This window comes from Procambarus clarkii, chromosome 34 (genome assembly GCF_040958095.1).
Source record: "Procambarus clarkii isolate CNS0578487 chromosome 34, FALCON_Pclarkii_2.0, whole genome shotgun sequence".
In the NCBI taxonomy this organism is placed as follows: Eukaryota; Metazoa; Arthropoda; class Malacostraca; order Decapoda; family Cambaridae; genus Procambarus; species Procambarus clarkii.
In genome coordinates this window covers 42,364,711-42,377,793 of record NC_091183.1, presented here as the reverse complement: position 1 = coordinate 42,377,793, position 13,083 = coordinate 42,364,711, and the positions used below count along the sequence as shown (strand labels likewise).

The 13,083-nt window shown below is 37.0% G+C and overlaps 1 protein-coding gene across 3 annotated transcripts in view; it reads right to left on the bottom strand.

Moving 5' to 3' along the window:
* The window catches only part of pns (DENN domain containing pinstripe), a 136,402-nt gene that overhangs the window by 28,433 nt on the left and 94,886 nt on the right, over positions 1–13,083 (bottom strand). For all 3 annotated transcript variants that reach the window (XM_069335941.1, XM_069335940.1, XM_069335942.1), the window contains exons 4-13: positions 12,021–12,259; positions 11,293–11,458; positions 10,329–10,428; positions 8,476–8,660; positions 7,508–7,650; positions 6,465–6,724; positions 4,728–4,888; positions 3,669–3,886; positions 2,426–2,641; positions 1,698–1,893 (exon numbers count right to left, since the gene is read on the bottom strand). In XM_069335941.1, coding sequence (XP_069192042.1) covers positions 1,698–1,893; positions 2,426–2,641; positions 3,669–3,886; positions 4,728–4,888; positions 6,465–6,724; positions 7,508–7,650; positions 8,476–8,660; positions 10,329–10,428; positions 11,293–11,458; positions 12,021–12,259 — 1,884 coding nt within the window. The remainder of the gene's footprint in view (positions 1–1,697; positions 1,894–2,425; positions 2,642–3,668; positions 3,887–4,727; positions 4,889–6,464; positions 6,725–7,507; positions 7,651–8,475; positions 8,661–10,328; positions 10,429–11,292; positions 11,459–12,020; positions 12,260–13,083) is intronic.

Here is a 13,083-nt window from a genome sequence, read left to right as displayed (position 1 = left end):
CTGGCTGAGTGTAAAGGACAAGCCAGCCAATTGACTCCCACCACTACCACCGTCTGCTGCAACTTTAACCTTTTCACTGTTTTCATATTACTGTATATACTTTATAGCATGTGATGTTTAAGCATGATGAGGCCTTTTTTTTTTAATGTATTTTGGGTGTTTGTCAACTTCCCTACTTCCCCCCCCACCCCCCACCCCCAAATGAACTGAAAAGTGTGATGCTTACATGTATATTTATCTGGAAAATAAAATTGAAAAATAAGCTGGAATAAGAGAGAAATTCTAGACTATCTGATGAAAAGAAGAAAGTCATTGTGACAGCTTGAATTATAGAGAAGGGAGAAGTGATCAATGGTGTACTTTAACGCTTAGTGGCCAGCCAGAGGCTTAGGGCCCGTGCAGGAATACCCTGCAAAAAAAGAAACAAAAACAAATATGGTGTATTATAAGTATCTGTACTAGGTCTCCTATTGTTCTTAAATATTGTATCACCAATTGTAGGTGTTACAAAGCTCATGTGAAAAATAAGGATAGGAGATGATTTCAAAGCACTGCATAGAGCCCGTGACAGGCTATAACGTATGGTGTACTACATTGATTTAAATCAGTTACCCAATCGAATCTACGTCACTATTTGTGGGTGGCACTAAGCTGATAAGGGAAATAATGACTAAAGATGATGATAAAGTTTGGCATGAAGACCTAAACATGCTAGAAAAGTGATCAGATAAATGAATGTTAGAGTTTAAGCCTTACAAATGTAAAATAATGAGGATGAAGAAGAGTAGAAGAAGATAAGAAGAGTAATATAAACCGAAAAGAATGGAAGTTACAGAACTCGAAGAGAAAAATTTGGGTTAGATATCACACTGCACCTCTCACTACAAGTACAAATAGGCCTAAATAAAGTATCAGTAGCAGTATGTCCCATTTAGTGAACATAAGAACAGACTTTCAAAATACTTGCAAAGATATTTGTCAAAATACAACAAATTGTCGTGTCAGATCAATACTAGAACATGTGGTTCTAGATATGCAACAAGACTGATACTGGAACTCTGAAGTCTGAACTACAGTGACAGGTTAAGAGAACTGAACCTTCAAAGACTGGAAGAGAACAACTGTAAGAAACACGATTCAAGCGTACAAAACACTAAAAAGGAATAATGGGGTTGTTTATACAAAACTTCAAAACCAGATATAACAAAATCCTGATCAATTTTCCTTCACGGTGCACCAAATACTTGAGAACAAGAGGCAGTCCCAAGAGGTATCCTACCCTAACCACCAGCACTGTTAAGACAAGAAGCCAGACTATGAAATACAAGACGAGCCAATATGCATATTTTACTCCAGTATGGTAGTACTGCTTACTTGTGATTCTACCCAGTGTGGGAGGTACACACACTAATATAAAAAGTGGGTGGTACCTGTATATCATTGATCCACTACTTCTATTACACTTTTCCACTGTTTAACGGCAGGTGCCTCTCCCTCTAAAATAGTGAGAATGTAGTGGTGACAACAGCAACAATATTGATGATGACATTGACAACGTTGATATTGACGATGGCACTGATGATGATGATACTGACAATACTCTGATGATACTGATGATGATTTATCTAACTCCATTTTCAATTGGTTGTTACAAAAAATCTGAAGACAGCTTAAACTAAATATATTTTTAAAGTAACCTTTAAAAGTTGTTCCACAAACTTCCAGTTAGTTTGAGCCATGTGTGCAGGTGACATGTCTGCCAGCTTGGGTTGTAGCTTGGACTTGGCTTCGTGCATCACTCGATCGCGCTGATCCCCTGAGAGTCCGGTGTGCTCCAAGTGTCTTTCTTGTCTTTCACGTCTGCGCCAAGCATGACTGCTACGTTTCTTACTTCTGTAGATGAAAAAGTCGCAGCTGTACATACTCTACTGTAAAACTACGTATCAAGAACTTGACGCTGAGCACATCTGTAGCCAACTTACCTTAAATGATCAACAATATATTATCAAGTTTCTATGAATTAAATATGTGAAACGTCGTAGATAACATCTAGGCTAGGCTATAAGTTTTAAACAGGATAAAAAGCTCGACGTATGGACAGAGTGCAAAACAAAGTCCATAGGTATTTGTGTGCTCTATTATAGCTATTTTATAAACTTCAAAATTAGCTAATAAAAATTAATGAACACTTTTAATTAATAAACACAGACATCACATATACCAACAGTATTATAAAAGCATGAACTAAATATGGTGCCTCTTCATGAGAACAATTGAAAAAGACATCAACCTTCCATAGTAAAGTTATTCTGATCAACTTCATTCACACTTGGGTGAAAGGTGAAAGATTCATTTTAAACAAGGTAACCAGCAAAGTTTACAATCAAGCTTGCACTATATACTCACATCTTACACAGCAACTTACTTGTGAGGCTCTTTGTTCAATGCTATTCTGTCCAGGAGAGGGAAATGGCCTGGGTTGAATTGTGTGCATGATTCTGCCTGAGGGTCCATGGGCTGTGGAGCTGGAGCCCGGTAGTCTATGTGAGCCAGACGCTTCTCCAAAACCTGCTCCGTTTCTCTAATGGTAGTGCACGTCTCGTATGATGGTGTGCGCACTAAACTATCATCATACCGATCCCTGAAAAATATATATATACCACAGTTTACATTTGTGTAAGTCTCGTATGATGGTGTATGCACTAAAGCCTCATACACACCACAGATGAACAATGCTATGACAACTACACTACTAAATACCTACAGTATTAATATCCAAAGTGTTCCCTGGACCACACTCTGGGTGACATTGATGGCACATGTTCATACATTCACCCACTATCATATGTTCTGGGTGGTGGGTGGAATGTTGCTGTTGTTCTCAATTTTTAGTCTTTTCCATCACAATTAAAAGCTAATTCTTTAAGGGTTACTTCTGCAACCAAGATTTTATTTATATATTCATTATACATTCATTACAAAAAAATTGCACTTACCCATTCATTATACCATCCATACTACTGTATACAGCAACACAGGAAAAAAATAAATGAATAATTCCACCAGTCATCTGCAGCAGAACAATACTGCTTCATAAGACCACGTGCAGTATGTTCCTCATGAATTGTCATATACAGTACATGTAATACAGTACATATAACTATTGTACATATACAGTACAAATAGAAATGCATTTACTCCCTTCTTGCAAACCACTTCCAACCAGCCCTTTACATTTTTTTACGAAGACTTCTGAGAGCACTTAATAGTTTCATTAACTCTACACATCTTTCTCCAATGATTCTTTCGTTTATCAAAAGTTTTGATAAACATCATGTTACACCTTACAAACGTTATTTACATACCTTCTCTGAAAACTGACTCGATGCAAACATTGTATTCGACTCCGACACCCCCCCCCCCCTTCCTCCACAAACACACTATACCCATCAGTGACCAGTTTCTCACTTATCCATACATTTTTCCACTACATGATATTAAATAACAATAACAATAATTATGAGTTAGTAGTATTTTAAATCTACTGTCAATCCAATTGAAATAAGGGCGAGTATTTTAGTTAAATAAAGTATATTTTGTTGACCATTTATTCAAAATTATTCACAAATCTTGAAAACCATAAAATATAAATTTTGAAAAGCTCTTACCTGAGTAGCCTAATGCGTATATCAAATGTACGGAGATTGGTGTCATGCTTGCCCCAGTTGGATAGGATTTTATGATCTACTAATGTGGTGAACATTTGTGACTCAATGAAACGTGAAAGGAATGGTAAATGGACTTCTGGTTGGTCGGAGAGGAATGTTGCTTTGTCAAAGTTCTGCACTGACTCTCGACAGCTTAACCATTGCTCCATATCGGTTTCCTGCGGGGAAAAATTGTCACTATTTTAGTAATTTTGAAACACAAGAAGAATCGTATGGTGTATCGTCATACACTTTGTACCATACTGTATCTCTCATTTCATGAAGTTATTTTACTGTGTTGATTAGGAATTTGACATTTGAGTATTTTCTATATACTGTCTTATCTCTATTCCATGAAGTACACTGAGAATGCTCTGAGGCAGCCACAATAGCTATATAATGTTAAACAGCATCAATGAGAACAATAAAATATCTCTTGCCTATATGTTCTTGTGGGAAGGAAGGATTATTTCCTGGGACCCACCTCTTCACTGTTGGGTTTTTGGTGAACAATAATCTAATTTCCTACAATTCCGTCATATCTACAATACTTATAGCCATGGACTGAGCTGAACCTCTTCCTTCTGCTTATTTTACATGTTCATTCCTCATATACATACTACAAGAGTACTTTGTTGTATAACTAACTCACTTGTGTTTCATGTTTCTACCTGTGTCAACTAGCCCTATTCTCCATCTGGAATAGACTGTCCTTGTCAACTTTGTCTCCTAAAAATCTTGTATGTTGTGACCAAGTCTCCTTTGTCACAACATAATATAGGTATGAAATTAGAAGACACTGCTATTTGATAAAAGAACTCGTACTGTGAAAAACAAATTGGCATTTGTGAGAGAATTGGTGAAAGGTAGGCCAAGCTTTTTACCAAGATAAAAGATACCACTGAAATTCAAGCTGATATTCTAGGAAAATAGAAAATCATATGGCATTTTCAATATGCTGTACTGTATTGCAGAAACCATTAGCAAAAGAAATCCATGAACATGAACATAATGTCTTACCTGACAATTAGGTTGGATGACAAAATGATCATAAGCACAAAACATATGAACAAATCTATTTAAGAAAACTTCCCGAACAGCATTATTAAACTTGAGCTCTTCCATCATCTCACTGTCTCTCTCTTTTTTCATTTTATCAACATCATCCGAGTCATACACCCCTGTTGGAAAACTTTATTATTAACTTGCATTATATTTGCCTTTTTCATTATATGCATGTAAATGATCATGTTTCAGCAGTCAGTTGAGGGAGATATTCCCAGTCCCTGTGCCAGGCATATCTAGTAACACAGGCAATATTATAAATATTCTTAAAAATAAAACAAAAATTACCACTCTTCCTTTGTACCTGTATATCAAAATATGTACAAAGGGAAAAACGATTGTGAGTGTGGGTGGTTGTACAGTAGTTGGTTGGGTGGAAGGGTGTGCGTGTGTTTAGGGGTTGAGGTAAATAAGGATGGTGGTAGTATGATACTTTGTTATGGGTGTATTGGGTGCAAGTAGGGGGCATGACTCCTGTTCCAGCTTCTGCATCTACAAGGAATAAGGTTCAACTACAGGGCCCTGCTTTAGAGATTTTTTGCCTGGGGTATTTGTACCTCCTCCCCACCCTAGTGCTCTGTCATACTGGATTTGTAGTTATGAATCGAGGTAGCTTTCACAACCTCTGTAAACAGATGAAACCCATTTGCATCAGTATAAATTGAAAATTATTATTTCATTACATTTCTCTAGCTCATTTTTGTTTCCAATATCCACATGTGAACACTTATAATATTTTTCTGCAAATTGGAGTAGACTTTCCTTTATCCATTTTGTTAATTCCTCTCAGCATTTTACAAGTTGAAATCATATTAGAATCAAGGCTATATTCATTGACACACTCGTCAAGTGTCATTCAATTAAGTTTATTTTAACTGTCCTCAGTTCTCTTATCTTTGGTATTAAGCACGTAGCAAATCTCGGGGCTTCCTAAAAAAAAAAAAAAAAGTGTGCTTCACAAGGTTGATATATGCAGTGTACAATATTATGAATAATTCCCATGTTATTCTATTTAAATGCCGCTCTGGTTTTCCGAGTGATTCAGATTCTTCCTCTTATACTCCTTTGGCCTCCTTTTTCTAATCACAAATGTTATTGCTTATCACTTGTTAGGATTGAACTCTAACAGGCATTTGTCTCCACTGTCCTACAGCTAATTTAAGTCCACCTGCACAGCCATCTTCAATCCTTATACCATTCTCATAAATTTGGTATCATCTATAAAGATTGTCATGTAAAATCTTACAACCTCAGTCATGTCATTCATGTATGTATATCAGCAACAGTAGGAGTCTAAGAGCAAAGCCCTGAGGGACACCACTAACCACTGCCCTCCAACCTGGTATTTTCCAACACATGCACACACTTTCCCAACACACACACACCCACTTCCAAAATAAACACTCACTTCTGATACACACATCCACTCGCAAGTGAGCCCATACATATCACATGTCAATGTTAGCAGATGATGAAAACTTAATGTGGAGAGTGAGAATTGTAGGGTGCTACAAGAAGATGTTGACAAATTTTAAAAATGGGTAGATAAATGGCTGCTAGAATTCAATCCAAGTATGGTAAATCTTTTTGGAATATTCTGTTGATGAAAAACACCATTACAAGCTTATGAGCAGATTTTAAAAAAACAAAGCATAAATCACATGGATTTTTCTAAATTAGTAGCATACTCACCAGCTTTCTTGGCAATGGCAGTTATCTCTCTCAGATGTGGGGAAAAGTGAAATGGATCCAAATGATGACTTCTGACAGAACTCGGAGGACCTTGTAGCGGAGAAATGGAGGAAGATGTGGAGGGCGGGAGGGAAGTGATGGAAGAATGAGAACCACTTATGGAACCTTCTGTGCTTGATACACCCGAGTCTGAATCATGGGACCAGGAGTACTTTCGTCTCCTCCTGTATTTGTATTGACTGTGGTGTTCATTTAGGTTTCTGAAAAATTGCAAAATAAATAGGAATTATTTTATACAGTATATCTGTAAATGCTATTTAGTAAAGACAGTAGTGAAAAATGATCAGTGTAAATGCTCCAAGGACCTTTGTAAGCAGAGAGACAACAAATGTATATGAGTGAAGATTTATTCCAACTGCAGTGGCAGTTATCAGTATTATGTATTACGTATGCTTGTGGGAAGTTTCATATACTGTAGTTAGAATTTTCCACGAATAGAGATATGTTGAGAATTCATGAATTAGAACATGACAGTACAAGATGGGAATGGCCAGTGGAGGGTGAAGGAGTTACACAAGAGGAAGTACAAGAAAAAGAGGTGACCAGTATAAAACATTGACAGGTGAAGAGAGCACTGATGCAAGGTAGACCTGCCATGCAAGACATTGTTAATCTAAAATATTAGCATTTGTGTCTAATGAGAATTCTTTATGTAAATGATGAGTGATGCCATCAGCCTAAGTGAGTGGAATGAATGATAATATTATACAAAATGTATAACGGAAAACCTACAACATAAAAAAATTTTACATTAAAGGATATGAAAAGTGTGAGGACTAATAGTAAATTAAACATATAAAATTAGCTGTACAAATGCAGAAACTTTTTTCACCTAGACAACAATGAATCAATTTTAGCTCACTATTCATGTTTTCTCAAATCATTTTTTTTTTCAGATTTTAAGTAATAAAATATATAAGTTTTCACAAAGCTTCTTCATTATCAATTACTTGAAATAAGTGCTAATATCCACTTCACCTCACCTGTCTAATTTGCCAGTTGGCACTTCCCACTTTATAAGTAGCTGTGTTAATTCATGAACAAAGTCAGAACGGTGCGGGAACTGGGGAAGATCTTCCGGGACTTCTACTGTGCCTTCATCAACATCTACCAGACACAGATTAGCCTGAAAACAAAGTATATCAAGAATATTTGGTTCTTATTTGTATTTCAGGTTTTCCATTTCAGGAAGTGGCAAACATAATGTACAAAATGCAATATTAAAATGCACATTCACATTAGTATTCCTAGCCACCGTTTCATTTAACTATTTTTAAACTTATTCATCAAATTAATGTTATCTGTTAAGACATTCCTATTTTATTAGATGTTAATACTGTATTTTGAGTACTCAAACACTGGTTGATACCTGGTTCATACACAGGATATGGATATACTGTACCTATATATGGATACATATATAGAAAGTGTATATGGATATATATGAATATGGACTGGATATACCTGGATACACTGTTCCAAAAGATATTTTAGTTCCTTTGTCTAATGATGTAACATCTGCAAAACTACCCAAGCATGTCATTCTTTTAACACATTGCCCATAACTATAAGCCAAGTATTAGGCATACTTTACCAAATACTGTATTATATACACACACTGCCATCACTGATATATCATTAGAAGCAACTTTAATTGCAAAAGTGAAGTACAGTAAATACAATATCTGGCAAAAAAAATGCTGCTTGTTAGTACAGAATTGGCTTTATAAAATATACAAATACAGAAGTGCACCATAACCATTGGAATTCATTACCCTGCACATTTTAAATAAATTATTATTTATTATTATTATTATTATTATTATTATTATTATTATTACTTGGGATATCAAATGTACCCTGTACTTGCCAATAGGACACATGACTTATTAGATAATGTTTGTCCGTGTAACATAATGATTTTTATCGTCATCTAGCCATATCAACTTACTTCATTTGGGATTTGTATGGTATCTCTGGAGTCATGAGAGCACTGCAGACCCATAATGAAAGGCACAGGGGCATCGAGGAAGTGGTGGAGAGACGCAGGTAATATTGGCACATACACATGTTGCCACACAAATGGAAATACTAGTGTACCTATGCTCTCTGCAACCAGCATAAGTTTATTGTAATCTGCAAGACAAAATGGGAGTCAAAAATTAACTGGATTTGCATGGCTCATACAAATAGAAAAAAAAAGTAAATTACTCTGATTCAATCCATATAATAAAATAATACTATATTTAAGCTTACTATAATTAAAAGTCATACATTTATTAACACTAACAACATTTGCTATAACAGCAAAATATTAATTACACAAATCTTATTGTTTAATGTCTAGAAACACACACTTTTGCCTTAGATTTTTTTATTATGGTCTTCAATATTTGTAATCTGATCTTGATTGAATGGAACACAAATAGAAAAGAACAATGTAAACACCAGATTGAGAGAATATATATATTTTTCAAGTTAAGACCCTCCAGATGTACTCTCCAGCCTAGATCCTTATAGTCCAATATGGACATCACACACTCATTAGCTCTAGTTGACCTATCACTCCATCATGGTAAGAAACTTTGAAAATGGTCTCGTCTGATTATCACACTGTAGTGGTTAGAAACTAGCTGCTACACTAACTGCCACTAGTTATCAGTACAGGTAATAACAGGGTTGGTGAGCATACATACCTGCAGAGGATTCTGGGAGTTCTTCTACTCCCCGAGCCCGGCCTGAAGCCAGGCTCAACTTGTGTTAACTTGGTCCAACAGGCTGCTGCTGGTGCAGCCTGCAGGCCCACAACCTCACTTACCACCTAGTAGTCCATCCTTGAGATGTTTGTCCCTGTAATTACCCAAGTGTAGTAATTACAGGATGAGAGCTACGCTCGTGGTGTCCCGTCTACCCAGCACTCTTTGTTATATAACGCTTTGAAGCTAATGACTGTTTTGGCCTCCACCCACCTTCTCAATTGACTTGTTTCAACTGTCTACCACTCTGTTTGCGAAAGTGAATTTTCTTATATTTCTTTGGCATCTTTGTTTAGTTAGTTTAAATCTATGACCTCTTGTTCTTGAAGTTCCAGGTCTCAGGAAATCTTCTGGAAAGCTTCAGATGTATAGCAAAACAATATCCTGGATTATACCTAGTGAATACCAGGAGAGGATTCTGAGAGTTGTTCCACTCCTCAAACCCAAACTGGAGCCAGGCTTGTTTTGAAATAACTTGGTTGAAAAGACTATTGCCAAGAGAGGCCCACAGGCCCATCTATCCAATACAACCCGGTTGGGCTGGCACTCCCTGCAGTAACTTGTCTAATTGTTTCTTGAACATGTCCACTTTCATTTCAGCAATATTTCTTGTATCTGTTGGAAAGGATATTAAATGCCTGTAGTCCTCTGACACTCATACAGTGTCCTCCAATTGTGCCTATGACACTTCTAATCTTCACTGGGTCTATTCTGCACTTCCCACCATATCTCATTCCAGCAAGTTGATATTTTGTTGTGCATATTTGGTACCTGGTCCTCTAGTAGCTTTCCTATTTTTGCTGGTTGCAAACCAGCAACCAGTAGCTGCTGGTTTGCTGTAAAACTCGGGTGGTTCACAAATATCCAACCAAATGAGGGCTATATATACCCTACTTCCTACTTCACTCACACTATGATGGTGATCCAGACCCTAGAATGGGTAGACTTAAATACTCTCTGGCTCTTACAATTAATGGGCAACTTTGCCCATGCTGAGGAACTAGTGCATTAAACAAAATGTAATTGAAAGAAAATATTGACAACTTACCACTAGAGACGAGAATGACCTGGTTTTCCAACAACACGCATGTAAGTAGCTGAACAATACTTTCCACTCCGAGGCATGAGCAGAACTCCCGCAAAGAATACTGAAAAAATAAACAAATAAAATTTAAGATGGCACCCAGTATATATTGTACTTACAATTTAGTAATCAATGCTTCTTTTAATTTTACTTCTAATGACACAATATGACCTAAGGCATATATTGTACTGTATTTAATAAATAATTAGCATTTTGGAATTGATATTGCTATACCCAGTTCATTACTGTTGTAGTTTGATGATATTAATGTCTTGTTACATGAACTTTACAGTGGTTTTCATAAATTAGACAAAGTGAAATCATTATTACTACTATCCCATTTCCCATTCCATGGAGTGAAAAGTCATCAGCCTGGAAGAAATAGAACAGCAAATAGGAAAGGATGCACAGTATAAAGATATAAAAAAAAGATGCCCACACCGGACCAACCGGGCTCTGGTGGGTATGTGGGCCTGCGGGCCGCTCCAAGCAACAGCCTGTTGGACCAAGCGCACTCAAGTCAAGCCTGGCCTCGGGCCGGGCTTGGGGAGTAGAAGAACTCCCAGAACCCCATCAAGGTACAAGGTACCATTTACCATATAACCTATACAACACATTGCAGCATCATATTGCAAGTACATGCAGCACATTGCAAGGTAAGGCATCACATAGAACCAGCACAGTCACACTCCAGTAAGAACCTTCAGCAGCACTCTCACTACTTACTTCATACACTTGTGTGTGAAGTGCTTCCAAATTTATAAATTAATAAATGTCAAACATTCATTCTTAACTAACTATATCCTTATTACTAACCATTTTGTGTGTATTATTAATACTCAAGCCCTTCTTCCGTGCACCCGTGCACATATGCACGTTTGCATGCACACACCTGGATAGTAAAGTATAGCAAAGAAAGTAAACACACCTCAAACAAGGGAAGTTCATGGCTAGTGGGACGGTGACAAATGTGTGTCTTTCCTACACAGGAGAATGCCACACAGCGGCCAGGAGGGGGTGCTGGTACTTCATACAATAAATTGTAGACATGTGACTCTAGGCTCACACCACTACTCTCACACTGAATGAAGAACCTGAAAAGAGAGAGAGAGATAATGCAAGTATAAATAAGAATAGTACATATACAATACAGAAAGTGTTACTAACTATTCAATATAATTCCAAGGAGTGAGGGGAGGTTTAGCAGGGCTATGTTCATAATAGCTATTTGTTTTCAAAACTAAATACAGTAATTAAATTAAATTTTTAATAATCTTAAACATTTAAAAGCATGTGGAGAACTGTATTTTACTAATCTTACATGCACAAGTAACGATAATTACTGTACTGATAACATATTTTGCCTATTACTATATTAAATCTTTTGATAGGATTCAGAAAGGAAAGCCATATTAATACAGTACAGTGTATAGCTTCTAATGTAGCTAACTTAGAAACACACTTGCACCGCAAGAGGCAAACTACATTCACTTTATCAACATATCAACAATGGAAAATTGGAGATAGATATTAAATGAATAGAATAAAGATACCATTATATATAAAAATTCTATTGCCCATTTTTGAGTGGCATATCAAACACTCAACAAAGTGCAATTAAAACCTATAAATTGTCATATACGTTTTATATATCACCTGTAAAGTCCTTTGAGAAATTTTCTTCCAGCATAAACATATGGGTGTTGGCCAACAAGGGCAATACATTTGGTGACATACAACTGATCTTTGGTTATATCATAGAAGTGAAGAGCTGCTGGAGATTTGGGGGCAGAGAGGCGGAACTGGCGTGGGAGGGAGCGGGTATCCCGACTGTTTGGCGTTGCTCCAGATGAAGCCTTGGCATGACTACTGGACATTTCCGTCAAATACACAGACTGTTGACATTAAGAAGAGAATAAGTCACAACATTATGGCTGAAAACAAATAATCCAACCCACACAGATGAAATGAAACAAAAGACATGACATTCCAATCCAAACTGAAGCCTTATCAAATCAAAACTGATAAGGCAAGAGAGGTGGTGGGATGAGAGGAAATGAAATACTGTATATGTGGAAAAAGTAGAGCATGAAAACCAAGCTAAAGGTTTTTGAGATGAAACCTTATGAGATGAAAGAAAATTTGAAAAAAAAGCAAGCAAAGACGGGAAGGAGAGTAAATGCTTAAAGTATATAAGAGGAGGAAAAATAAAAGAGAACCAAATTAAAGACACTGTACAAAGAGATAGGAATAGAAGAGAGCAGAGGCAGATGACCAGTATCTTAGAAGAGTGGGACAATATATGAAAGAAAGAGTGAGAGAGAGGGTTATCTTGAGGTTATCTTGAGATGATTTCGGGGCTTTTAGTGTCCCCGTGGCCCGGTCCTCGACCAGGCCTCCACCCCCAGGAAGCAGCCCGTGACAGCTGACTAACACCCAGGTACCTATTTTACTGCTAGGTAACAGGGGCATAGGGTGAAAGAAACTGCCCATTATTTCTCGCCGGCGCCTGGGATCGAACCCAGGACCACAGGATCACAAGTCCAGCGTGCTGTCCGCTCGGCCGACCGGCTCCCGACAGGGTTAAGAGGGTTTATAAAAATAAAAGGCTTGTATGTTGATAAAGCCTCCTGGAGAAATATCTTAAGTGGCATTGAGAAGATAGATATATACAGTATTAATCTTATCATTTCCTATGTTAACATATGCAACACAGTAG